Raw genomic sequence first — 27,828 nt, forward strand, 5'->3', positions numbered from 1 at the left:
TGTGCCCTCAGTCACATGGAAGCCAGGAGTGGGCTTCTTTTAGGGGAAAAGTGAGAGAATCATGCATCTGGGAGAACGATGGGATTGTTTCAAAGGCCACAGAGGGGTCAAGGAGAATCCCAGTGGAATGAGCAACCAACTTTGGAAAGCGTTCTAATGGAGTGATGAGGTTGGCTGTTGGTTAAGAAGAGAGGGAGGCTAGAGAAACCAGAGGAGTTTAGATAAATGTGCAGCAGGGACATGGGTTGATGGTCAGCGAGGGTGGAAGGGTCAGGGAAGGCTTGACAGGACCAAGTTTGTAGCCAGGACGAAACCAACGGGAGAGAGGGATGGCGAAGCCAGACACAGGGGAGATGGGATCCCATGAGGAGTAAGGGTCCCTTTTCATGTGAGATGGTGGAGATGGAGAGAGAAGATGGTGTCCCATGGGACAGAGACCAGGGATTCAAGAGACGGTGCACCAAGGGACGGCAGAGACACATGCTCAGAGAGGGCGCCATGGGCAGCTGGGGGGCCAGAGTTTGCATTTTATTTCTTTGGTCATTATCTGAGTTAGATCTTTATTGAAGAAAACTTTGGACTTAAATACATACGAGAGAGAGAGAGAGAGAGAGAGAGAGAGAGAGAGAGACAGAGAGGGGAGACAGAGAGAGAGAGAGAGAGACACAGAGAGAGAGAGAGAGACACAGAGAGAGAGTCACAGAGAGAGAGGAGACAGAGACACAGAGAGAGACAGACAGACAGAGAGAAAAAGAGAGAGAGAGAGACAGAGACAGAGACAGAGAGAAAAAGAGAGAGAGAGAGAGAGAGGAGACAGAGAGACACAGAGAGAGACAGATGGACAGAGAGAGACAGAGAGAGAGACAGAGACAGAGAGGGGGGAGAAACAGAGAGACAGAGAAGAGAGGAGAAATCCCCCCTGGATGTTCAGGACTTTTTCACTGTTTCATTTCTACATGTGTAAAGCCACATGGAGGTCCCTTCTGGCCCTGCCTTCTCATCCCAGGACTTGGCACAGAGCTGGGGCCACCATCACACAAACAGGACCCAGAGCCCTCCACCTGCTCAGCAGCAGAGTCTGAGCTTCTTTTAATAGCAGGCAGACCCCTTCATTTCCCAGTTGGAGATAAGCTTCTAAAATAAGCACCCGCGAGAGGAAGGGGCCTCACTGGGGGCTGCTGCAATCCACAGGCGCCTGTGCTGCTTCTGGTGGGAGGGGAGGGGCGGCCGAGGCCCCCAGATGTCCCCCCTAAGGGAGGTGGGAAAGCAAGTGAAGTGTCACTTGGCTAGTGTCACTGACACTACTCAGGGGAGATTCCATGAGGGGGAGGGGCCTCTTAGGACTTTAGTCCCCAAAGGTCAAACATCCTATCGCTGGGAAACCCCAATGCAGATGGGCTTAATTTAACACCATTTCATAAAAATTTAGGTACATAAACAAGTCACTTTTCACTATCATGAAAACCTTGGCCAAATTATTTGAATCCAGGGGTCCCGGCCTCCCAGAACCCCAGCCAGCATCCCCCTCCCCTTCTCCACAAAGTCTCTCTACCAAAATCCCAGACGCCAACCTAAGACCTCTGATCTAAGAGTTCCTATGCACTCCATGAAAAGAAATCCAAATAGTTCCAGAAAATGATTCCAAGCACAGCAGGGGCCACAGAGGGTGGCCTCCAAAGCTTGTTTTCCAACAGAAGCCCAAAGTTTACTTGCCAGCTGAGGGTTAGGGGCTTTTGGGAGAGCCAAAGGACCCAGCTGCTGCTTGTTGCAATGTGCTGACCATGAACAAATCATGAGATGGAAGGCCTCTGGGCTCTGGGGGGGGGGGGGGGGGGGGGGGGGGGGGGGGGGGGGGAGGGGTCTGCGTCTGCCCTGCCCCCTCCTCTTACAGTGTGCCCACTGCTGCTGCACCTGTGTGGTCTCTCCCCCTCACAGACCCGACGCTAAACTTTCCGAACGTCCCCCTTCTAAGAGCACTGCGCGACAGTTTGTTAACAGAGACAAGCTGCGACATAAGAGGTACCATCAGTCCTTTATTTGGCAGTAACAAACACCTTCCCAGCTCTTCCAGGGACGGGGAGGAGGGGGGCACGCCGTTTCCGTCACGGTTCTATTCAGTGGCATTTCATCGTTATATGGTCGTACTGTTACGTGTAGGCAAGAAAAAGCCCTGCCTCCTGGCACTGGCTGCCTCGGCTACTACACCAAACGGGCCCCGGTCGTCAGGACAAACAGACATCATCACCACTGGACGCACTCGTCACTGCCGGACACACTCGTCGCCACCGGACGCACTCGTCACCGCCAGATGCACTCGTCGCCAGTCCCACCCTAGTCAGAGCAGAGCCCAAGGAGCCCCTTTTCCGATCCTGCCTCCAAGGCCCACCTGGGGATGCACTCCTGCTGCTCGTATGGAATCCTCGTCCGAGGCCAGAGGGGGTACATGCAAACCTTGGCTTCGGAGCATGAAAGGCTGGGGAGAAGTCGCAAGTCTCTCTTTGGCATTCCTACTGCCTAAGCCTGAAGAGCCGCCGGGTCCTCGGAGTCGTATGCAGATTGTTCACCCGGGAAGTTTGCTGGCTGAGTTTTAGATGTATTCCCTTCTTTCCTTCTTTGATAACAAACGTAACACGCAAAATGTTATCCTCCAAGAAGGAAAGGACTGGCCTTTCAAGTCAGTGGGGGATACATATGGCTAGTGGTGGGGAATGGAGAGACAGCCCGGGAAACCACCTCAACACTGACTTCTTCCATTTTTAAAAACTGAAGAAAAAAAGAAAAGCCATCGTCTGATCCAGAATGCTCCCCAAAAAACCTCCGAGGACCCAAAAATCAGTGTCTGATGGAGATCACACGTGGTTTCTCTGCATTCGACACCAAAAAAACGAGTTTGGAAGATGGGCTTTTACCCCACGGAGATTCGAGATCAGGCTACTAACAGCTGCTCTTCTAACGTTTTAAAAGGCCTTCTTTGTCTCTAGAATCCTGTTTTAAGGCAAATGAACACTTATACTCTTGACCCTCGAGCTCCTTTGCTCTCGTAAACATCCTTTTTCAGAAAGCTGGCCCTTCCCAACATCAGGCCGAGAGCGCTCTCTTCCTAAAGGAGAGCACTCTTCCACATGGAAATCCCTGAAATTCTATTTGGTCGCTATCATCCCTTGAATCAAAGGCCACACAGAAAACCTCCGGTGGGAAAGGCAGCTGGTGGGCTTACCAACTTCCTTCCACAGCAACCACACTGAAACGTGGAAGGGAATCATCCGACCGCTTGCATAACAATCCAAACCCTTGCATATAATTGTACATTTTTGGAGCAAAAATTCAAAAAGGGAGAAAACATAGTGAATATGCTTTCATTGAACATATATATGTAGGTGCCGGCCGACAAAATCAACCTGAAGTATTCTGGGGCAACATTAAATAGCGCAGCCTTTCCAAAGGGATTTCAGACAAATCTTGTCAAACAGAAAAATAATATACAAATCCCTCCCCACCCCCCTCAGTTTGGTTTCTAAAACAGATGATAATAATAATCATCATTATGGAAATAAAATCACATTTCAAAATGTTGTTCATAAAGTACAACCCACTTCTGCCCCAGCATAAAGAACAATAAAACTCAAGTAAAACTTCATGGCACAGAGGATGGAGCTAGAACTGAGCGAAGCTGGCGTCTTGTCTGCCGGACGAGCCTAGGCCAGCGCCAGTGTTCGCCATGTCCCGCTGTCCTGTTCCAGAAGCCATCCTCGTTATGTCAGTGCTCTGCCGTCTCACTCAAGAACCATGATTCTGATTTCCACGCTTCACACTGACACCTCAAAGAGGAGAAATCAGGCACTTTCATCTAAAATGCTGCTTTAAAACCACTCTAGGTCACCTAAGCAGAGAACACCTTATGGTGAACAAAAAAGAACTGGATGGGGACAACAGGGCCCTCCCTGGAGGGGCCTCCCGCCCATCTCCCAGCACTGCTAACTGAGTCAAAGAAGCAGCAAGTAGGAGGAAGGGTAGGGTTTGTGCAGCCATCTCGAGGATTCTAAAGAGACCAAATCTCCTTGGACTGGAAATATTCGCGGGTGAAATTTGGAGGAAAACAGCCATCATGAAAAAGAAATCTGCCAGAAGTCGGTCTTTTCCCTACAGGAACCCTATCAGAAGCCGTCCTGTGCTAGGGCGTGGGAGGCGTTTCCTGCGTGGGATCACACAATCCCACCAGCATCTCAACCTGACACTCCCAGGAGCTCATGAAGGGCTGACCTGAACCCTAGAGAAAGGAGGAAGGGGGGTGGGGGGCTTTGCCCTCTTGATTGTAACACACAGAATTGGGAGCAAACAGCCCGAGAAATCCCCTGGGGAGACATACAAGGGCCAAATCTCAGACATGGAGCCCGCCAACACTCGGGAGGAGCCACGGCCCCTCGGCAATTAAGACACACACAGCACATTGCTACCGCCTAACTGTGATCATTCCTACTTCCTGCATCACTGGACAGCGGATATGTACAGATGCCTTTTCAACAAAGTGAAATGCGTGGTCACCGAGACCTGATGGATGATGGCGGACCCCAAAGGGAAGCTGGGGGCCCCGGGGCCGAAGCAGCGACCTGGCTGCCATATGCTGTGGCAAGGCTTTGGAGAATGAGTCCTCTGGGGGCTTGACCAACTGCCTCCAGGGACCAAGGGCGGCCTTCACTCACAAGAGCAACTGTGGAGAACGCACATTTCGGAGATGGGATGACGGCCCTCTCCCAGGCATGTCCAGCCCGTGTCCATCCATCCATCATTCATCCCTCGAGATTCTACCCCATGGCCCAGCCACAAGCACTCCCCCCTCACTGGACTCTGGCTTCCACCAGGCCGCTGGACACAGTGTGGCCGTGGCTACTGACGCAGCTGTTGGCGTGCCTCAGGGCATCGGTGCCCAGGTACGCCATCAGGAGCTCGGTGCGACGCATCAGCAGCTGCATCAGGTCCTCGGCCAGGGTCTCCATGCTCGAGTAGCGGACCTTCTCCAGGTCAAAGATGTCTTTGAGGAAGTAGAGGACTTGGTCCTGGCAGACAAAACAAACAAGGGGATGTTCATGGGGAGCATCTGCATGGCCTCCGCTCACCCCCAGGGGTCAGCCCCCAGGAGTGACTGGGAATGGCAGAGGATGCAGCATGGAGGCCTAACCCTAACCCTTCGGGGCTCTGCCCCACAAGTCCCCTCGAGGCCAGCATAGAGGCTTATTTAAGCTAAAACGAAACTTCTGGGCCACAAACCCCGTACTCGGCACGTGTGCGCAGTGAGACAGCGGCGCTTGGGACCCTCCAGTGGCAGAAGGAGACGGCGACTGCATGCCACGTCGGGTCAGAAGGGCCGCCCTCCTGCCTCCTCTCCTCATTACTCTTTGGAAAAGAATTGGACCCCAAGCTACAAAGTCCTGTCCTAAGCCCACACGGTCCAGTTCAAAAAGTAAACAGCTTTCTAGCACAGCAGGGAACAGGCAAAGCCATTCACCCGTTATAAGCGAAAAGTTAAACCGCTGTTTGTGTGACCACCTCAAGTCCTAGAGAATTACTGCGCTTTGCCAAGATTAGCTTGTACCAACGCCATGCTCTGCTACCGGCAGACAGGGGTGTGGCCTGTCCAGGATCAGCAGGGTCCAGCATTGGGGCACAGGGAAACAGAGGACCCAGAGCCCCCCTCCCAGGGAGCTTCCCTTTTCCACATGTTGCCTTTGAGTAAAGCGCACATCATCAACTTATGATTTCATTTGAAACAAATACAATTTTTAAAAAAGCTGCCCGTACCTTGAAGAAGTAACATAAATCATACAGGGAGTTTCTCGGGCCCAAAAAGCCCCAGGCTAAGACAGGACTGACGTGTTCACAAATGGCATAGAAGTGGGCAAAGAAGCCATCCGGAATCTGTTGGCAAAGGAAGGAGAACCAAGTTAACAAGCTGGGTCATGGGAGTTTTTAGGAAGCACCTGTTATGTGCCAGGCACCGAGGGACAAAAACAAAAGGAAGAAAAAAGCGCACTCATTTGGCATGAACTTAAAAGTCGATGAAAACTGAATTCAAAAAGTCGGCTTATCAAGAGTGACCTAAATAATTGGAATGGTGTGTGAGTCCCACCAAGAAAATGAAAATAACACTACTACCTAAATTAACGGACTTAGTGTCCCACAGCCAAAGTACAAAGGATCACTTTGATCTAAAAATTATAACAAAACTCATCTGCAAGACCAAAATTCAAGAATCTCAAAGGAAATAAGAAAAAGTAGTTAGGAAGGGGGCCAAGTGGTAGCAGATCTCAAACTGTAAAGAAAGGAATAATGTGGATCAGTGGAACCTGCAAGCCACATAACACCTGTAACAAGGCACAGCACAAAAATGTCTGATAAACCAGAAATGCCTACCTCCTGGGAAAAGGCCCATCACTCAACAAAAACTGTGGGAAAACTGCAAGACAATCTGGCAGAAGTCGAGCTAACACCGCTATCTCATACCACATGCTAAGCTAAGCTCCAAATGGACACAACTAAAATATAAAGTCACATCACGAATAAGTTCAAAGGGCAAGGAAGAAAACAGCTTGCTTTCCTTCCTTCACTTCTTCCCTCCCTCCCTCTTTCCTTCCCTTCTTCCTTCATTTCCTTCCTTTCCTCTCTCCCTCCATTCCTTTCTTCCCTCTCTTCCTTCCTTTTCTCCTTCCCTTCCTTTCTTTTTTCCCTCCCTTCCTTTCTTCCTTCCCTCCCTCCTTGCCCTCCTTCCTCCCTCCCTCCCCTCCCTCTCTTCTTTCTGACCAAGCAAGAGACAACAAGCATCACAGAATTAGACACAGATGTTTAACGATAACGAGACCCATTCCCTAGTAGCTAAGTGACCCAGAGTCACGGACAGGCACAGGCGGTTCCGTTCCAAAGGAAGAAAACCAAACTACCAGCAACGATTTGAAAAAATAAAGTTCCAAATCCCAAACAGAGAAATGCACATTGAAACAAAAACTCAATATTCGATTTTGATTAGATTGCCCAAGATGACAACAGGACAGACAGCCCCTGGAGGAGAGGGGCAGAGGCAGCAGCGCCAGTGCATGGAAAGCAGTAACCCCCAAACTGTGACTGCCCTTTGACCCAGCAATCCCCCCACTGCTAGAGACCCATAGAAGAGGAGAGGTCCACCCTTTATATTACTGCACAGGTCTGGAGACAAAAGGGACATCTGGCAACAGGGGAGACGGCCAGGAATGTCGTCCAGTCCACCCTCTACTATCTCTCCAGGGCCATCCAAGACCAGCTTCATTGCTTCCGTGACGCTCTCTCTCCAACTCATCCTGTCATTCCCTTCTCCTGCCTTTGATCTTCCCCAACATCAGGGTCTCTTCCAGTGAGTCCCATCTTCTCATTATGTGGCCAAAGTAGCTCGGCTTCCGCTTCAGAATGTGACCTTCCACTGAATAGCCTGAATTAATTCGTGTCAACTGATTTGATCTCCTTGCTGCCCAAGGGGCTCAGAAGTCTCCTCCAGCCCCACAATTCACAAGCGTCAATCCTGCAGGGCTCAATTCCTCTCACCTGTCAAACCCAGACACTGGAAAAGCATCGTTCTGGCTATACGGCTCTTTGCTGGCAAGGTGACGCCCCTGCTTTGTAATCTGCTGTGCAGGCAGATCAGAGCTTTCCTTACAAGGAGAGAGCACCTCACCATTTCACGGCTGCGGTCACCGGCTGCAGGAATCTCTGGGCCCAAGAATATAAAGTCTGACACTGCTCCCATTCTCCCTGGATTTGCCAGGAAGTGAAGGCTCCAGCTGCCAAGATCTCAGCTTTCTATAATGTTAAGCTTCAAGCAGCTCGCTTTCTCCTCCTCATCAAGAGGTTTTTTAGTCCTTTTTCCCTCTCTGCCTCAGAGCGGTGCCCTTGGCCCATCTGCGACAGCTGACTTTTCCCCTTTGTTTCTGCATCTGAGGCAGGTAAGCGAGGGGACAGCCCGGCGATTCTCCCCCAATCTTAAACCAGTCACGTGTTCCACGGTCCGTCCTAACTTCCAGGTTCCTCAGATGACCGTCCTGGAGGACTGGCCAAATTTTGTTAGAATCCAACAAAAGCTTTAGTGTAGTCAGTGAAATAGAAGCAGAAGCGGATTTTTTTGTATTCCCTCCTCTCCCCCACCCCCTCCAGAACTCCCTGGTCATCTCCATAATCTAGCAAATGTTAGCAATTAGGTCCTACTTCTGCCTCCACCTCTTTGAAAACACGGCTGACTCTTCTGGGAATTCTTGGGTCACCTTAGGCAGAACCTCGCAGGTGTAACACTAGCAGTTTGTGCATCCTTTGGCCTTGCCCTGCTTTAGGATGGGGACAGACCATCTCTAATCCAGAGGCCATGGGGGAAGTCTCCCTCCCCGACCTGATTTTAGCAGCGCCTCCCAGGCCCACTTGACTTCAGCCTCCAGGAGGTCAGTCATTGCACTGGGGCACTTATCTGGGTGCCCACATATTTCTGTCCAGTTCTTCTGTTCTCATCACCTCCTCTCAATCTCCTACTGCAGGCTAGTCCCTGCCGTTTTGGTCTTTTTTCTTTTATTATTATTATCATAGTAACTTTTTATTGACAGAATCCATGCCTGGGTAATTTTTTTTTACAACATTATCCCTTGCACTCACTTCTGTTCCGATTTTTCCCTCCCACCCTCCACCCCCTCCCCTAGATGGCAAGCAGTCCTATATATGTTGAATATGTCCTAGTATATCCTAGATACAATGTATGTGTGCAGATCCAAACAGTTTTCTTGTTGCACAGGGAGAATTGGATTCAGAAGGTAGAAGTAACCCGGGAAGAAAAACAAAAATGCAAACAGTTTACATTCATTTCCCAGTGTTTTTTTTTTTCTTTGGGTGTAGCTGCTTCTGTCCATCATTGATCAATTGAAACTGAATCAGGTCTCTTTGTCAGAGAAATCCGCTTCCATCAAATTGCATCTTCATACAGTATCGTTGTTGACGTATATAATGATCTCTTGGTTCTGCTCATTTCACTTAGCATCAGTTCATGTAATTCTCTCCAAGCTTCTCTGTATTCAGCTTGCTGGTCATTTCTTACAGAACAATAATATTCCATAACATTCATATACCACAATTTACCCAACCATTCTCCAATTGATGGGCAGCCACTCAGTTTCCAGCTTCTGGCCACTACAAACAGGGCTGCCACAAACATTTTGGCACATACAGGTCCCTTTCCCTTCTTTAGTATCTCCTTGGGGTATAAGCCCAGTAGAAACACTGCTGGGTCAAAGGGTATGCACAGTTTGATAACTTTTTGGGCATAATTCCAGATTGCTCTCCAGAATGGTTGGATTCGTTCACAGCTCCACCAACAATGTGTCAGTGTCCCAGTTTTCCCACATCCCCTTCAACACTCATCATTATTTTTTCCTGTCATCTTAGCCAATCTGACAGGTGTGTAGTGGTATCTCAGAGTTGTCTTAATTTGCATTTCTCTGATTAATAATGATTTGGAACACTCTTTCATATGAGTGGTAATGATTTTAATTTCATCATCTGAAAATTGTCTGTTCATATCCTTTGACCATTTATCAGTTGGAGAATAGCTTGGTTTCTTATAAATTAGAGTCAGCTCTCTATATATTTTGGAAATGAGGCCTTTATCAGAACCTTTAACTGTGAAGATGTTTTCCCAGTTTGTTGCTTCCCTTCTAATCTTGTTTACATTAGTTTTGTTTGTACAGAAGCTTTTTAATTTGATGTAATCAAAATTTTCTATTTTGTGATCAATAGGTCTCTAGTTCGTCTTTAGTCACAAATTTCTTCCTCTTCCACAAGTCTGAGAGATAAACTATCCTATGTTCCTCCAATTTGTTTATAATCTCGTTCTTTATGTATAAATCATGAACCCATTTTGATCTTATCTTGGTATACGGTGTTACGTGTGGGTCCATGCCGTTTTGGTCTTTTATCATGTCCATTTCTACATGAAACATTCCCTTGATGTCTCTGTCTTTCCTGTTCTATTGCTTCCTTCTATTTCTTTGCATCTTTCCTTTAAGGTTCTTTGCTCTCCTTGTTCTTCTCTAAAATTCAGCATTTGGGGGCCATGGCTTTGCCTTTCTCCTTTCCTCCTGCCCTCGTCTCTCTGTAAAGCTTCCTTGGGCTGCCATTTTGCTTTGGGATATTTTTTTGTTGCTGCCGCATGTACAACACTATGAACCTGTCCACAGTTTTGGGGGCACCTCCGTCTACCAGGTCCGATCCCTTAAAACTATGACGTTCTCTTTCTTTTTGACCAGAGATGACATTAACCAAAAAGATTGTGGCGCGCAATAGGTATTCAGTGAGTCAGTGTCACTGGACCAGGAGCAGGGTTCGGCCCAGAGGACGCCTACTGACCATCCGTCCAGTCCTTCTCTGACTGCTCCCTCAGACGGTCGTCCATCCAGCCTGTGCTTGGAAACTCATTGCAGTTCATTTAACCTTCACTACTGCTTGGTATTTAGGAGTCACCTTGTGCTTCCTCTATGCAGACAACGACGGACATCACTGAGAACTGACCCCGGGACGGCGCTTCAGGGTCATGGCATCCAAGGAGGGGTGGGCGACGTTGCTGTGATTCTGCAGAGGAGCAAAGCGCCTCAGACTCGGGGACTTGGCCCCAAATCCGGCTCTGAGGCGTCTGCCTCCTCCCTCCCGCCCGAGGACATTGGTGGACAACCGGAGCCGTGTTTGGCTCCAGGCTGAATGGCTCAGGTCCTGGGACTCATCTTCTGACCCCTGAGCCTTGTCACCCCCTTCCTGTCGTCATGGCCACCATACTGGCCGAGGGGTGCTCAGACAGCCAGGCCGTCTCCCTCATCTTGCATCTGGATTGTTTGTGTGCCATATTTCCCATTTCTCCTTCTGATGTCTCAATGACCAGAAGTGAGATCTCCGCTTGTAAAATTAGCGGGCACATCATGGAGGTCATCGTCCAAGTCATGGCAAAGATCTTAAGGAGCCCCAAAGTCTAATTTCCTTGAAGAAGAGACCCATCTTGAACAATGGTTGAGTGCAGAAAAACAACAGGCTGGGGCCCACAAATGGCGTAGGTGGACTCTGGATCACTTGGGGAAGGCTCTGTGGGAGCTGGTGAGATGGGGCCCAGCTTTACCCTCAGTTTTCCAGGAAGGCTCATCCTGAACAATTCCAGCTGGATCTTGCCTGATGATCAATCCCCCAAGGTGGCCCAAAGTGCAGGGCAGGGGACTGGCCCCAAGGGACCCCCAGCTGCCCTCAGCCCTTGGGGAGTGTCGCAGTGAAGACTCCACACCCGAGGGGTTTCCCTTGGCCCATGGCACTCCTCTCCACTTTCTGGGATTCCCTGGACAGAGCGAGGGGGCCGGCCGTGGCCTCCCCATCTTGGTGAGGCTAAAAGGGGGACCATTGATGGAGGGGGGGATGCTCAAGGCTTGGAGCACAACGGGGCTCCCGCTGTTCACACCTGGCTCTAAAGCAGGTAACGAAGGGGCGGCAGCATCTAAGGAAGGAAAGGGCCCATGTGGGCCCGAGAGCTTGCTGGGAAGCCACTCACCTTCATCTGCTGCCTCTTCTGCTTGAGCACTGACCAGCAGCTGGACGCCACCGCCTAGAGATGGGGAAGAAGAGGGGAGTTCAGGCGGCCTGAGTCCCACCCCCAACCGAGGTGAAAGCTCCTTCCAGGGGCTGGGGTCCCCCGGCGCTCCCCTGGGGCAGGGGCACTTAGCACTTCCTAGTTGTGTGACCCCTGGGCAAGTCCCTTCACCCCAACTGCCTCACCAAAAAATAAAGAAAAAATTAATGTGCTGACGGTCAGTGACAAAGCAATTCCCACTCCCTTGGGTTATTCTGGAACAAGGGATTGTTTTTCCTTTTAAATTAAAAATAAGAGTGGATGGAGCGACCTGTCACCTTCCAGAGTCACGCCGCTGGGCCCTCTGGCGCTGGGAGCTAAACTGCATCAAACTTCCCAAACAGAAGCTAAAAATGCCCGCAGGAAACACGGGGACACCAGGCCACCTGGGGCTCTTCCTTAAGGAACGGTGTTTCTGGGGCAGTTTGGGCCCCGCTGGAGGCCGCCTCCAAAGAGGAGTCAAGAGATACAATGTAACAAAACAAACCACCGCGGCGGCCCGGGCCCAGCCTCCGGCGCCTGCGGCTCTAAGGCCGCGTGGGCGGGCACGAGCTCCTGTGAGACAAGTCCCGTCCGGCAGGGAGAAACATCTGCGGATTCTAGCGACTGATCCGGCGGCCCCGCCCCTCCCCAGTCCCGGGGCCAGGGAAAGCGGGACTGAAAAGCCCGACGACTTCAGCAGCCGCCCGGGACGGGCCGGAGCGCGGCCACTTACGGTTTCTTTGAAGGAGGAGTTCAGCCAGCGATTATTGACCACGTTCTGGATGGAGGTGGGCGGGTTTTCCAAGTCTTCAAAGGAATCCATTAGTATGAAATCCAGGACAATATCATAGAAATTGAGATTTTTCACCTGCAAGAAACGAGGGGAAAACGCCCGCGATGTTATCTGGGAGCGGTTGTGAATCCCCAGGCCCGGCTCTTGCCCCCCCTCCCCTCGCCCCCCCACCCCCGCTCATGGCCCCGCCCCCTTTGCCCCCCTGCTCGTGGCCCCTCCCCCTTGGCCTCCAGAGGGAAACGGCGCGAGACTCACCCCCCTGGCGGCCAGCTCCCCCTCGGTGCTCTCCCAGTGGTCTGTCTGCTCTAAAAAACAGATCATTTCATCAAAAACATCTTCAAATTTCTTTGGGTTCTGCGGGACATCGTCAGCCAACGAGAAGAAGACACGTTTTAATCCAGAGCGCTGGGAAAGGAGCTTCAGGCCCGCAGTCTAAACGCGCCACCAGGGGTCGCCAGGGTACCCGAGGCGGGGCCGGCCTGTGGAAGGCTCCCCGGCCTTGACGAGGTCACCTCGGAGGGGAGCGCCCCCCCTCCCCCTGGGGCTCTGACGGCGGACGAGGGCTCTCTAAGCCCCGCCCCTCTGACCCAGCAAGGAGGAGGGGGATCCCGGCTGAACCTCCCAGCCCCCTCCTAAGGGCGACGCTGCCGGACCCTCCCGGGGAAGCCAGGGACGAGGGGCCCAAGCGGGAGAAGAGGCGCCGGCCCCTGCGGGGCGCACGGGGGAGGGAGGTGGGGGCGGCTGGATCTTGTCTCCGCACCCCCGGGGGGGCCTAGGCCAGTCGGGCACCCGCCCACACGCACCCAAGTCAGGGGCGCCCCAAACGAGGAGCCCCCAGAACCTCCTCTCCTCCCCCCTCTCGCCCCGCCCCCCCCCCCCCCCCCCCCCCCCCCCCCCCCCCCCCCCCCCCCCCCCCCCCCCCCCCCCCCCCCCGCTGGGCGCCTCTCCGACCCAAGGGCGGCCTCGCTCACCGGACCGGCTTTACCTTTCGCGCCTTCACGATTAAAGCCGACAGAATCTTCCTGCCGCTCTCGGCCAGAAACGTCCTGTTGGCCGTTTCTGAAAGAATGACCTGCAAGAGCCGGGCCGGCCCTGAAGTGCCGGGGGTGTACAAGTGGGAGCCGGGAGCGCTCAGAGCCCGGTCGGGGCGCCCGGGGGTCCCTGGGGACGCACCTCCGTGTCTGACCCCGCCTTCCCTGGGGAAGGTCCGGGCCAGGGCCTCCCTCCCTCCTTCAGGGGCCGAATGCAGCCCGGGCCGATGGGCCAGTCCCCGGTGTGGGATGGGGCTCCCCCCAGTACTACAGGGGGAGGGGAGGCTCCGTGGTCAGGGCAGGACTGGCCTGGGGTCTGTGGGCAGCTAACCCGGGCAGCCACGCCCCAGGGGTCTCTGGGCAGGACTAGGCAGGGCAGCCACGCCCTGGGGGTCAGAGGGGGAAGGCAAGCAGGGGAGCCCCTCACCTGGAAAGCCTGCCGGATACAGTGCAACTTGGCCAGAAAGTCACTGTCTCCCAGGCACTCCAACATCTCAGTTCTGCAGAAAACGAGGGCAAAAGTGGGAAGCAGCAGTGGTGGTGGTGGGGGTAGCTGTAGTTAAGGGGGAGCCTTGGTCTGAAAGGGAGCAGCGGTGGGGGGGGGCGGGCTGCGATTGGGGGAGGGGCCTGAATTTGGGAGGGGGAACTGTGGTCAGGAGGGAACCTGTGGTCACAAGAAACACTCTGGAGGGGGCCTGTGGCACTCATGCTGACAAGGAAGAACCCAGACTAAACTTCTCATGGAGGACAACCTCCCCGTCTCTCCCTGGTGCGCTCTCCCCAAAGGGCATCCAGTGCCCCCTTTCCCGCAGCCCTAAGAAATGAGGGGGCCAATACCTGAGGACCCTGGAGTAGATTTTCCCCTCTTCCACCAGGTGCATGGCCTCTTCGTACAAGGGGCAGCGGCAGAGGGCGTCCAGGCTGTACGGGGGCCGCCCCTCCCGGTGGTCTGTGAGCTGGGGGGACAGATCGGTCAGCCGGAGCAAAGGCACCCCCAAAGATGTTCATCTTTGCCACAAAATGGCGCCCCAAAGGGGCCAGGCTTGCCCCCAAGCAACATAGAAAAGCCGGGAAAGAAACAGCAGCAGGAAGGTGGCCTGCTCCCCAAAGTCCCGGTGGTCAACAGCCAGACAAAAGATTCCAAAGGTTATCCACAGCCACACCAAAGGAAACCATAAAACCCCCTCTGAAGAGGTAGGGCCAGGTCAGCCCAAGGAGATGATGGGCCAGGCAGAGGGCCCAAGGGGGCAAGAAGCCAGGGGAGCCCCCAGATTATTCCCAAGAGAGCCGCGTGAGCCTGACCATCACCAAGACGGTTCAGTAAAAAGCAGCTGACCAGACAGCAGCAGAAACTGCCTCCGACACAAACTTCTCCCCCAGTGCTGTGCAGGCACACAGCAGGTGCTTAATAAATGCTCACATCCTTCCCTCCCTCCCTCTTTCCACTTTTCCTATTTCAGGACTTGGAAATGAATTCAGTAATCCCTCTGCCCTGTGACATCTGGGCACAAACACCCTGGGTCAGGGTGAAAGCGAGCTCCAGCTTTGGGGGGGCCCCTGAGGGCAGAGACCACTCTTGTGGGGGCCCTCGAGATGGTCACCTTGGGGCAAGCTTTCACAGTAAAAACCTGGGGAATAGGGGCAGTTGGGGAACACCTGGCAGGGATGTCCAGGAGGTGCTCGGGGGAGGATGCCCAATGAGGATGCCCGGGAGAAGGCCCCATCCTACCTCCGCGACTGAAACGAAGGAGTCAGTGGAGGCGATGCTCAGCGAGTCTCGGAGGCCCAGGTCGTCTGCCCGCACAGTGATGTCCGTGTCTCTATCTAAAAAGTCCGGGGAGTCCATGAGGTCCCAAGAGGCAGACCCAGAGCGAGCAAGCCCTGCCCAAGGCCCCGCCCTGGGACCCGCTGCTCCACCTGATGCCCAGGGAAGGCCCCCACAGCCCGGCTTAGGGCCAGCGCACCAGGCAGGTAGCTGGGCAACCAGAGCCACAGCACTCAGACTGCCCGAGCCAACCTTTCCCTCAACTTCCCACCTGGAGGCTCCTGCTCAGTGGACGTGTCCCGGGAGATCTGGGTTTGGGCAGACAGCAGGGCCCGGCCCGTGTTCCCTGAGACGCGCACCCTGAGGAAGGTCTGGGTGGGAGCCGGGGGTCTTGAGTGGACTTTTTTCATCTTTAAAACTTTTTGTTTTCAAAATAAATGCGGCTTTGAACATTCCCCATCCCAAAACCTCAGGTCCCAGCCTTTTTCTTCCTCTCCCTACCCCTCCAGGGGCCAAGTGACCCACTGGGGCCACCTCGGCGTCTCTTCTAGACACGTTCCCACAATCCTCTCGCTGCACGAGAAAACCCTGATTCAGACAAGGAGCCAGCGAAGAGCTCAAGGGAGAGGAGGGAGAGCACTCCGAGGGGATCCCCCCACAGCTCCCATGATCCTCACTCTCTCCATCACCAGACCGCTGCCTCGCCACCAGCAGCCCTCCCTCCTGCTGGGAGCTCTGGGCCAATTCTAAGAGCAAATGATGAGGAAAGGGAGCTCCCCGTGCCCCTCCCCCAAGCTCTCCCCGGCCACAGTTACGGGAGAATGGGGAGCACTAAAAGGCCCGAACTTGCCCCAAAGCCACTTCAACCTCGAGATCTTCGTCACCTTCTACACACTATGAGGGCAGCGGTGCCAGGGGATGCGCAAAGACCCCAGAACTGCCTCGGCCGGCTCTCCCAGCACCTGACGAGCGTGCACACGTAACACGCACAAACGCACATGCATGGGGCACCCCTGGCTACTAAGCATCCGTGTTTTAAAAAGATGAATAGTCTACTGGGCAATATCGGATTTGCTTTTACAAAAAAGAAAGTAAAATAAAGTCAAATATGTGGGAAAAAAATTAAAATTTTAAAAAAGAAAAAAAAAGCCCCCAGGGGCAGGGTCCACGCGGGAAATGAGGAGCCCAGAGCCTCTCTCACTCTCACGGCAGGAGCCAGGGGCCCCGGATGTGCAGGTGACCTGGGCACCCCCGCCTGAGGGAAGCTTGTGGCCCAGGTCCAAGCTCAGGGGAGACCGTCCTGGGTGCCGCGGGCTGCGCTGGCTGGTTCAAGGCTCTCCTCTGTCCACCAGCCTGCTGTGACCCCTCTGAGGCAAGCCCTGCGCCAACCCCGAATTGAGTGTCCCCACACATGGTGGGCAGGGGGAGAGTTTTCTGCAGGCGGTCAGCTCCTTAGAGGCCAGAAGTCTCTCCCCCAGGTCCCCAACGTCTGTCGGGGTCCTCGGCCTTTCCTCTCTGAGTCCCCAGTCGCTTCAGCAAGCACTTATGAAGCTCTTTCTGCATACCGGCAGCACCACAAGGAGCTCACGGCATATGAATGACCAGGGTGGTGCGATGGCAGCCAAAGTTCCCACCCTAAAGAAGGAGTTCAGGCAAGGAGGCCGTGGCAGAAGGGGGGCCGTGACCCCCGAGGCGGCTGGGGGGCACTGGCCATGACGCCCACCGTCAGGAAGAGCTGAATTCAAATCGGGCCTCAGACTGTGGGAGGCTGGGAGCCACTTTCCCCGCAGCATTAAGCACTAAAGGAGATGGCAAATGACTTGTGAGAGCTGACAGAAAGGTAAACCGAGGCACTGAGCCGGGGATCAGGCCAACTGGCCCAGACACGACATGTTTCTGTGAGCGTGGAGCCCAGGATGGGCCGGACATCAGAGGCTGAAGGTCGCGATGGGTCACGTCAAAGAAAATGGGCCGGCCCGCGGGGCCCAGGAGGACCCCCTGCATTGGAAAGGAAGTGTTTGTGGACTTCTGGGCCCTGCAGAACAACAAGGTCACTGATGAGGTGGGGCTGGGAATGCGTATCCCCAGTATGTGAAGGTGGAGGCGGGACCAGGGGGAGTGAGAGGAGGAGGAGGGAGGCAGCTGTCCCTGAGCTGGGGACGCCAGATGACCCCTCCCCCGGCCACCTCCTTTAGTCGCTGGGTCCCGGCTTCTCTGAGAGCCCCAGAGGAGCAAAATCCCTTCTCCAACGCACCAGGCGACCAGCTGCCCACTTTCCCCAATCACGGAGGGAAGTGCCCTCCCCTCAGTCCCTCGGCCAGACCGGGGCCATTGTGACTGGGTTCCATGGCACTTTGACCTGGTACCAGATGGAGGAGCCCCCCCAAGGGTCTCCCCCAGACCCAAGGGCTGGCACAGGCACCTCATAAATGCTCCTTGGCGCAGACCTCTGCTTTGTCCCACAGTCATGATGCTGAAAGGGGCCGTCTGGGAGCAGGCAGCTCTTGGTGTGGCAGCGCAGGGGAATTATGGGAAAAGCTGAACCCCTGGCAGCACAGAAAGGGAACATGGAGGGAAGGTGCGCCAGTGGTCATGAGAAGCGCCAGCCGTGACGCCGGAGGCTGTGGGAGGAGACCTTGGATTTGCACTCCTTTGGACGGATGCCCCTTGGGGGCAGAAGCTGCCTTTGCTCCCTCGCTGCGCTCCAAACACATCCGAGTGCCCGCTGAGGAGCCGGCTGTGTCCCAGGAGGGGCCCGGGCGTTGGTGTGGAGAGATGGCGACCCCCTGGAGACCCTCTCAGGAGATGGCAGCATCAAAGGAGAGTCGGGGGCTTGCAGACCGCTGCCTCCTCAGCCTGGACTCATGGCACTCCAGGAACACTTGGACCCACTCTCTGCCCCACGTGCCCACTGCACCTGGCCTGGGACTTGACAAACTTTTCCCTGTACCGCCAGACGTCTCCTCGGAGCCGGCACTTCATCCTCCATTTTCAGAGGCCAGGGACCTCCTGGAGTGATGTCTCAACTCCCCAGCCTGGGGTCTGGCCCCTCACATCTCGCTGCCCTCTGTGACGCAGGAAGCCGCAAACTAAATGTGGTTCCCACCACGGTGCCTCCTTCACACGCCAAGGGAGAAAGACCAGTCACAGAGCCGGCTGTCACAGAGTCAGCTGAGCCGGGGGGTGAGGGCGCGTAGTCCCCCATGCGCTCACGGGGCTTCCAGGCCCTTCTTCAGCCCCACAATGAGCAGAGTAAGGTGGGGGCAGGGTGGGAGCGCCCTTGGTTTTTCCCCATGTCCCCGGACTGTGTGCACCCAGAGGATTGTGGGAGTAGAGCATCCTCTCCGTTGTTCCCCGCATCGCGTTTTCTTTCCCATTTTCCCCTGTGATCGGCTATTTCTTGCGCAGCCTGATGGCACGGGAGCGCACTTGGGGGGCTGTGCATGTTAAGTCTGTTCTGGGTCATTTGCTTTGGGGGGAAGGTCTGGGAGCCAAGGCTCTGGGAAGGTGAGAGTGGAAAACCGCGTGGATTTTGGAAAAGAGAAAGACCAAAAACGGACAACAGAGACTTTGGGGACACAGCCATGGGGCAGAACGTGGGAGGGGAAGCCCGCGCTCTGCCCACCAGGCCCACTCCCTCCGCGTTCTCAGGCCGCTCCCTCCACGAACCCCAGAAGGGAGCAACTGGGCCAGCCCAAGGCCCCTCCCCACGCTGGCCCCAGAACGACGGGATGGACCCCCAAGCCATCATCAGGGTCTCCCCCAGCCGCAATCCACCCAATACATGTCTGGACTTGAGAAGTTGCTCCCCCCCAGAACCCCCCTACAATGTTCCCAAGTGAATCACAGGCCCCGCCCCCTTGGCTCCTCCCCCTTCCCCCCCCCCCAGTCCCAGGCTCACAGGGAGGGGGTGTGGGAGAAGTGGGGGGCAGCTCCCGGGGCCCTTTCTGTTCCATTCCTGTGGGAACACTCCACAGACCTCCTCTGTCTAAGGGCAGCTGACCTGCCCTCCCCCGGGGAAGGGTGCTAAGGAAGCTGGCGCGGTGAGACAAGGGGGCTCCCGAGCGCTTACAGGGCGTCTTACCAATGTCGGCGAGAGAGCTGGGATCCGAGGCCCCCAGCGTGGCCTCAAACTCCTCCTGGAGGCGGTAAGCCCTCTGCAGCAGCGACTCCAGCTTGTGGATGAACTCGGCGCTGATGATGTCCTGGAGGGGGAGCGGGGGTCAGTGTGGTTGGGGGAGGAAGGGGGGGTCAATGTGGTTGGGGGAGGAAGGGGGGGGTCAATGTGGTTGGGGGAGGAAGGGGGGGTCAGTGTGGTCGGGAGGGGGAGTGGGGGTCAGTGTGGTTGGGGGGGGGAGCGGGGGTCAGTGTGGCTGGGGGGAGGGGGTCAGCATGGCCAAGGAGGGGGGCCTCTCACAGGGAACTGGCTTCTTCAGCTAGCCACCCATCCAACACATGAGGCGGAGACCCCAGCCACCCTTTATCCCCTGGCCCCTCCTCATGCCCTGCCCCCCACTCCAGGCCAGCCTTCTGCGTGCCCGCCCCCAGGCCCCTGGAGCCCAGCGCAGAGCGTGCTGATGCTGAGCGGGGACTCACTTCGACGCTCTCCTCGGCGATGGCGTCACCCGCTCCCAGCTTGATGGCACCGCAGCCGGCTTCATCCTCGGCCTGTCGGCTGCGGAAGGTCAGGGCCTGCTCCCACCGCCGCAGGGCCTCCTCAAACAGCTCCATACCTGCGCAGGGGGAGGCAGCGGCAGGCCCGCATTTGTACGTGGCGGCGCGCCAGGGAAGGCGCCCGCCTAACTCTCGTGGCCCCCGATCCGGGGCCTCCTCCAGAGCTCGGGCCAGAGCCAGAGGCAAAGCGAGTGACTCCCCAAGGGAGAAAAGGTCAAAAATGGTCTCGAACCCCCATTGATCAGTGAAATGTGGAAAAGAAAAATGACAGGGCCGGGGGGCACAGACACTTGAGCATCGGAGTTGCGCACGGATCTGACCGTCTGCAGAGCAGTCTGGGAGGCCAGCCCGTCCCTGCCCCCGCCCGGGCCTGGGTCCCAGAGAGACCCCAAAAGGACCCACATGTGCCCATGTTTGTGGCGGCGAGGAACGGGACGCCGAGGCGATGGCCGCCCGCTGGGACAAGCCAGCTGACCTCCGAGAGGTTGGAGAGACAGCCCGACCCGGCGCTGAGTGCAGGGGCAGCCGCGAGGGAACACCGCGCCCAGACCATGGGATGATCGGAGGCCCCGGACGCGCCGGTGGCCACCAGGGATGCGGGGCTCTCTCTGGGTGGGACGCTGTTGACCATCAGGACGCCCCCAGGCCCTGAAGCACGGAGAGAAGCTGGGGAGGACTAGGGAGCCTCCCCTCAGAGCTCCTGCGCCGTGTCCTGTGACCTCCTGGCAGCCGCGCTCCGTCTTCCCAGGTATTCTTAGGGTCCGAGGCCCCTGGACACTCCCCGGGCCAATGCCCAAGGTTTCCTCCGCACTCGGGCTCAGGAGGCCCAGTACCGGCCAGAGCAGCTCAGGGCAAGGCTGGCGGAGGAGGCCAGGCACCAGACAATGCCTGAGAGGACTCCGACCGTCGAGCCAGGATGGCCGGCTGGCGAGCAGCTGAACTGGGACCCATCAGCCCCGGCCCAGTGCAGACCCGGCCACTCTCTCAGACAGGGGCCCGGGGAAATGCCCGAGGTTGGACCCTCTCGCCCCTGGGGCAACGGAGCCCGCTTGAGGTTGGCCCTCACTGCCCACAGCCGTCCCCAGAGCGCAGGAGGCGGCTCCCACAGGCGGGAGACAATGTCCGGCGGGCAGTGATGACCACGGTGAAGGTCATTACGGGGATGGTGAGAGTGAGGAGAGGATGCAACCCCCCCTTCTCCCCCCCGCCTCAAGGAGCAGCCAGGGATGGGTCAGGGACACCCTATGGGTGGGAGCCCAGACTGGAGGTGGCCACACACCCTTGGGCCCCTCCCAGGGGCCCTCCGGCCCCCCTGCACCCCCCGCTCACTTACCCATCAGGTACAAGTTCTCGGGCGTGGTCACGGGGATGTTGACCAGCTTTAGATCCTCTTCGTCCGTTTTGTCCCAGGAGCTGGAGTTGCCACAAGCACAGCTATGGCAGGAATTGGCGCTCTGGACCTGCAGGGGCAACAGGTGCGGCCACTCGAGTCCTGGCCTCGGCGGTCGGACTCCTCTCGGAAGGGCCAGCCCGCGGCACCTGGGCAGAGACCTCAGAACCGGCACCTCCTGGGGCACAGCAATGCCCAGGCCCACATAGTGACCCTGAGGGGGCAGGGGGTCTGAGGGTCACTGACAAGGCCCCCAAGGAACACTGGGCAGGGGCCTGGCCAGGGACAGGGGAGGGTCTGCACCCCAAAGCCCCCCATCACTCGCTAAGATCAAGGCTTCTGCCAGCAGGGACTTTCTCAAATTTGCCCCTGATCCCCAGGATTCCAAGTTACTCATTCCTGCAGCCAAATAGTCCCTTCTCCTCCTCCCCCCCCCCCCCCCAGGATCTTGCGAGGGCTCAGAGCCGTTCCCCTCAGGCTTGGGGCAGCCGGGATGGGTCGGTCTCCCCCGGCACCCCCAACGTGCCTCAGCCGACCCTGCAGCCAGGGGCAGGTGCCCACAGGGCGGGGGGGTTCCTCCACCAGCCCCCCTCCGCCTGCCTGCTGAGGCTGCCCAAAGGGCCGGGCCCAGCCCCTTGTGGCCCCCCCAGACACTGGCAGGACGACTCCAGCCTTGGGGCCCCCGACAGTCAGCCAGTGGCTCCCAATCCCTCAGTGCCCCTGCCAGGACCCAGGACCCCCAGCATTCCCCCGAGTCCTGCCACTCACCCCCACCTTACTCCCCTGGAGCCCCCCATTCTCTGCCTCCTCACACCAGGCACCCCCACAGACTAGCTGGGGTCTGCCCGCAGCCGCTGTCCCACCAGAGGGACAGCGCGAAGCTCAGGGAGCCTTTAGGCGGCGCCTGCTGTGTACCCAATGCTGGGCTCCCCCCTTTTGATACAAATCAAGGGAGCCCACCCCCCTGCGGGAGAACCCCGACCCTGTGCCGGGTCCAGGGTCAGACCTAAGCCAGGATGGAGCCCTCCCGGTGACCTCTTCATTCTGGGGGCCGAGAGGGGAAGTAACCCGGGCCAAGAGAAATCCAGCTGGGGCTGTTCTGTCCTTCCTTGAGGGGAGGGGGCCCAGAAAGGGCAGGCCCCAGATTCAGGGGGGCTCCAGGCCGGCCTCCTGCTCCCCACTGATCCCGCCACCCCCAATCTCCAGGTCGCTGCCCCCCACTTTCATCCCAGTAGATCCGACCCCCACTCTTGTGTTAGAGACTTGGGGGTCTTTGTCCCCTGAGTCCACCTCCCTCCTTGGAGTCTCTGGGCTCCTGGGGGTCATTTCTTTGGCCTGGCTGAGCGGTCACAGAGCTCGTCCCCCCCCCTCAGCGGCCAGGGGGGAAGGGGCGGCCCCGGTGGGAGGGGCCCAGGTCCTACTCACCGAGGCCAGGCTCTGGGCGGAGCCGGAGCACTTGCTGAAGAGGCCCCCGTTGGGGCAGAGCCCGGACTGGGAGCCGCGGTCCTTGGCCGAGCTCAGAGACAGGGTCAGGTTCTGCCGGCTGCTGGAACAGCTGGAACCTGCGGACGTGCGCCGAGTCACCCGGGGCCACTGCGCCCCCTCAGGGGAAGGAGGCCCTCCGGGCTGAGGGAAGGGGCCCAGGGCTCCGGATGTCTGTCACAGCCCTGGCGAGACCCGCCACAGAAGGCTAAGGACCTCCTCAGTCCTGCGGCAGACTGGCCACGAACCTTGGGCCGATCCTGCCCACAAGCCCCAGGCAGGAGAAGCCGGGGCAAGGCCCGAACCCCGGGCTGGAGAGGAGGGCTGGAAGGACGGCGGCCTGGCCCTGGCAGAGACCCCCCCCCCCACTGCCCACATACCTTTTTCAGATGCTGCTGTTTTGGCACACTCCAGGGCAAGATGCCCGGGTTCCCATGGCAACCCTTTCCTTTTTTTCTTTCCCCTTCTTCTTTTAAAGTGATGGGCCAGAAAAAGGATCGACACAGCACTGACCGCAGTCACTGCAAACAGCTTCTTAACGCCGGGAGAAAACCTGATCTGGAAGCAAACCGAGTCAGGGATGAGAGCAGGCGGGGGACCAGCACCCCCGCCCACGAGACCGCCCGGGATGCCACAGAGCGGGCACCCGTGCGCCAGGCTGCCCAAGGGTGCTGGGCATGAGACACAAGAAGCCCCCAGACCCCGCCAGAGTCAGAAATCTAGAGGGGGCCCCGAAGGGGGGGAGATGGGGGCAAGAAAAAGGGGGGAAGGAGGGGGAAGAAAGGAGTAAGGGAAGAAGGGAGGGAGGGAGGGAAGAAGAGAAGAAGGGAGGGAAAGGAGAAGGGCCAGAAACCGGCAACGGGACCGCTTCGCCCGCTGGTTCTGCGTGGAAAAGGGGAGGATGGCACGGGCTGGGTCACACCCTTTGCGGGGGCCCGGACCTTTCCTCATGGACCCCTCAAGATGGAGAGGGTCACCTCATATAGGTCTGGCCCCCTCTAACGGAGGCAGATATATCCAGGGTCACCCTGTTAGGAGGAAGCTGGATTTGAACTTGTGCCCTCCCAAGTCCAGGTCCAATGCTCTGTCCGTTGCCCTCCATGGCCCTGTTCCCTCCAAACTTCACTAAACAGACAGAAAACACATCAGGTCCACTGGGCGGAGCCAAGATGGTGGAGAAGACACACGCGAAGCTCTTCTCTTACCCTCTTTATCAATATTATATCGAGCCTCAAAAATAGTCTTGACTGCTACCACATCCCACAAAGAGGCAAAGGAAACTTATCATATCTGAGGGAATTTAGAGAGGGGGAGGAACATTGTGTGAATCTTACTCTCATCAGAGTTGGCCAAAGGAAAATAATTGACATTTGTTTTAGAGAAAATTTCCCCCCTATTAAAAAAGGGGAGAGGAAAAAGGAAAAGAAAAAAGTAAAAGGAAGGAAGGGGAAAGACCAAAGGGGGGAAGGGAGGGATTATAAAGAGGGTAAGCACTGTTACAAAGGGGTACATAAGTTTAAAAAGGGGAAAGAGGGTTGGGGAGGAAAGAATGTAAAACCGGGGTTTTAGGATGGTGAAACGATTTAGTAATTTAACTGTAAATGTGAATGGGATGAATTCCCCTAAAGAGGAGGCAGATAGGACTGATCAAAGTCAGAACCCTAAAATGTTGTTTACAAGAAACAAAAGAGGGATACATATAGAGAAAAAAAGGGAGCAAAATCTATTATGCTTCAGGGAAGTCAAAAAAGAGAGCCATCCTTATCCGATCAACAAAGTAAAATTGATCTAATTAAAAGAGAAAGGAAGGAAACACTCTAAAGGGGATAAACAACGAATTATCTATTAAACATATATCACCAAGTGGTATGGCACCCAACTTCCTAAAGGAGAAGAAAGAGGCAAAAAGAAAAGACAAAAAACTGTAATAGGGAGATCTCAACCTTGCACCTCAAATTAGAAAATCAAACCACCAAAGAAAGAAATTAAAAAGAAATTATTAGAAAAATTAGGTATGTTGGATCTTTGGAAAATTGAATGGAATAGAAAGGAATAAATTTTCTTCCCAGCGTTATGGAACCTATTAAAAATGACCATATATTAGGAATCCCAAAATTAAATGCAAGAAAGGAAAATAGTAAATCTTTTTTAATCATGATGCAAAAAAAACCATTCAAAAAAATTGGGGGAAAAGACCAAAAGTAATTGAAACCAAACAATCTATCTTAAAGAATGATTGGGTGAATAAATTATAGATAAATTAATAATTTCCCAAGATAATGACAATGATGAAATCATAAAAATTTGGGATTTAAAACGGTAAAAGGGGAATTTTATTCCTTAGGGAAAATTGAATAAAACAGAAAAGAAAAAGATTTGAATTCTTAAATAAAAAACAAAAAGACCAAATTAAAAACCCCAATCAAATCAAAGAAATTTAAAATTAAAAGGAGAAATTAAAATTTAAATAAAAAACATAGAACAATTAATAAAACAAGAGTTTTCATGAAAACCTTAAAACATAAGCCTTTGGAAACTGATTAGAAAAGGAGGGGAAAATGAAATTATATCCTTTAAAAAAAGGGAGAACCTTTGAAGAGGAAAAAGAGAAAAATAAGGATTATTTTGTTAACTTTATGCCAATAAATTTGATAACCCAAGGAAAACACCCAAAAAAAATAACTTCCAGACAACAGAGGAGGAAGTAAATTTTGAATATCCCATTTCGGTAGAACAGGAATTAAACAACCTAAGAAAAACCCCAGGCCAGATGGATTTAAGGGAAACCAAACATTTAAAGAACAATTTAAATTAACTAATAAATTATTTATAAAATGAATGAAGGAGTCCACCAAATTCCCATGACGACATGGATGATAAAAACCAGGTACTGAAAACAGAGAAAAGAAAAAAGACCAACCCCCTAATGAAATTATGCAAAAATCTTTAAAAAGAATTAGCAAAAAGACAAAGAAAATCATCCCAAGAAATCAACAATAGGATTTAAAAGGAATGACTGGTTCATTAGGAAAACATAAAATTAAATTCCATGTTAATAACCAATAAAAAACCATATATCTCAATAGATGCAGAAAAAGCTTTGAAAATCCAACATCCATTCCCCATTAAAACACTTGAAATATAAATAAATGGATTTTCCTTAAAATAATCAGCAACATTTAAAACCATCAGTGCATTCAAAATGGAGACAAACCAACCGTTCCCAAAAGATCTGGAGGAAAAGGTTCCCATATCCCCTTCTATTTAAAAGATTAAATTTAGAAAAGATTAAAGGAAAAGAATAAATGAGGAAACCAAATTATCACCTTTGCATGAATGATAATTTAAGAACCCCAAGACTGCTAAAAAATTATTAGAAAAATCCACAACTTTAGCAAAGTTGCTGGAAAAAAAACCCAAAAAGTCATCACATTCTTATATATCCACAAAACCAACAGTCAGATTAAAAGAAAATTCCATTTAAAGTAACTACTGAAATAAAAAATTTAGGAAATCTGCCAAGGGAAAATCAGAACTTTATACAAAACACCCTTTTCCCACAAATTAAGTCATCTAACCAATTGAAAAATATTAAATGTTTGGATAGGCGGCAAATAATGATGACAATATTTCCAAACTAATCTATTTATTTAGCTATACCAATCGCCTCCCAAAACTATTTTTAATGACCGAAAAAAACAAAAAGTTCAAGGAAAAACAAAATAAGAATTTCGGGAATTAATGAAAAATCAAATGAAGGTGGTTAGCTTCCCAATTAAAATTATATTTAGAATTTTTAAAAAACTATTTTACTAAGGAATAATTGTTGATCAGTGAAAGATTAGGTTCAGGGAAAAACAGTCAACAAATAGCAACTAGTCTTTGACAAACCCATAATCCCAGCTTTTGGGATAAGAACATGTTTGAAAAATTGTGGGAAAATTGGAAACTAATAGGAGAAACAGGCATTGATCCATAATTTAAAATACAAAGATAAGGTCAAAATGGGTTCATGACCAGGAAAAGAATGAAATTTTAAAAATTAGGGAAACGGAAGCCTCTCAGACCTGTGGAAGGGAAGGTCTTTTAAAAAGGCTGAATCAATGCCAAATGAAAATTTGATTATACCAAACTGAAAGTTTTTACAAACAAAACTAATGCAGACAAGATTAGAAGGGAAGAATAAATAAAAATTTTACAGTCAGTTCCTGATGACCTATTTCCAAAAATAGAGAAAACAATTTAAAAAATCCCACCTAATTAAAATTCCCAAAGGATATGAACAGAAATTCTCAGATGAAGAAATTGAACTATTTCTATCATAAGAAAAATGCTCCAAGCTTTTAAGAAATGCAAATTAAGAAACTCTAAGATACCATAACGTCCAGATTTAAGATGAAGGAAAAAATAATGATAGTTGGAGGGGATTTGGGGAAAATGGGACTTGATGCATTGTTGGTGGAGGGAACAATCCAACATTTTGGAGAGAGTTTGAACTATGCCGGTTATCAAACTGTACACCCTTTGATCCAAGCATGGGATTATATCCCGGTTTAAAAGAAGGGACCAAAATGTTTGTGGCAGCCCTTTTCGTGGGTGGTAAAATAAACTGAATGGATGTCCATCAGTTGAGAATGGCTGAAAAATTTGGTTTAAAGAATATTATGGTTTACTTTCAAAGAAATGACCAAAGGATGATTTAAAAGGCCTGGGAGACTTAAAAATGATGTGAGGGAAATGAGCAGGACCAGAGATCATTTATACTTCCAACAATACTTAATACCGTTTGATGGACCAGGCCATCTTCAGCCGGTCCACAGATCAACCAAATATTTCTAATGGACAGAATGAACTGAACCTTTATGCCCAAAAAAGAACTTGGGGTGACTAAAACCATTGTTTGGAATTTCCCTATATTTGACACCCATTTTATTTTCAAAGTTTTAAAATATTTGAGTCGATTCTTTTTGTACAGCAAAAACGTTTTGGTCATGTTACTTATTGTGTACCTAATTTATATTTTAAAATTTAACATCTACTGGGTCATCCTCCATC

At 53.3% G+C, this 27,828-nt stretch overlaps 1 protein-coding gene across 4 annotated transcripts in view; it reads right to left on the reverse strand.

Annotated features, from left to right (window-relative positions):
• Window positions 1-2,013: 2,013 nt before the first annotated feature.
• Window positions 2,014-27,828, reverse strand: part of MIGA1 (mitoguardin 1) — a 34,590-nt gene continuing 8,775 nt past the window's right edge. For 3 of the 4 annotated variants that reach the window (XM_031968849.1, XM_031968846.1, XM_031968847.1), the window contains 14 exons: window positions 23,154-23,331; window positions 22,717-22,853; window positions 21,235-21,361; window positions 19,824-19,960; window positions 19,312-19,432; window positions 15,192-15,286; window positions 14,300-14,418; window positions 13,890-13,962; window positions 13,417-13,503; window positions 12,687-12,785; window positions 12,372-12,506; window positions 11,579-11,632; window positions 5,797-5,913; window positions 2,014-5,054 (listed from right to left, as the gene is read on the reverse strand). In XM_031968849.1, coding sequence (XP_031824709.1) covers window positions 4,836-5,054; window positions 5,797-5,913; window positions 11,579-11,632; window positions 12,372-12,506; window positions 12,687-12,785; window positions 13,417-13,503; window positions 13,890-13,962; window positions 14,300-14,418; window positions 15,192-15,286; window positions 19,312-19,432; window positions 19,824-19,960; window positions 21,235-21,361; window positions 22,717-22,853; window positions 23,154-23,331 — 1,698 coding nt within the window. In that variant the 3' untranslated portion in view covers window positions 2,014-4,835. The remainder of the gene's footprint in view (window positions 5,055-5,796; window positions 5,914-11,578; window positions 11,633-12,371; window positions 12,507-12,686; window positions 12,786-13,416; window positions 13,504-13,889; window positions 13,963-14,299; window positions 14,419-15,191; window positions 15,287-19,311; window positions 19,433-19,823; window positions 19,961-21,234; window positions 21,362-22,716; window positions 22,854-23,153; window positions 23,332-27,828) is intronic. The other variant, XM_031968848.1, reaches the window with a different exon arrangement.

The sequence above is a fragment of the Sarcophilus harrisii genome, chromosome 4, assembly GCF_902635505.1.
Source record: "Sarcophilus harrisii chromosome 4, mSarHar1.11, whole genome shotgun sequence".
Classification (NCBI taxonomy): Eukaryota; Metazoa; Chordata; class Mammalia; order Dasyuromorphia; family Dasyuridae; genus Sarcophilus; species Sarcophilus harrisii.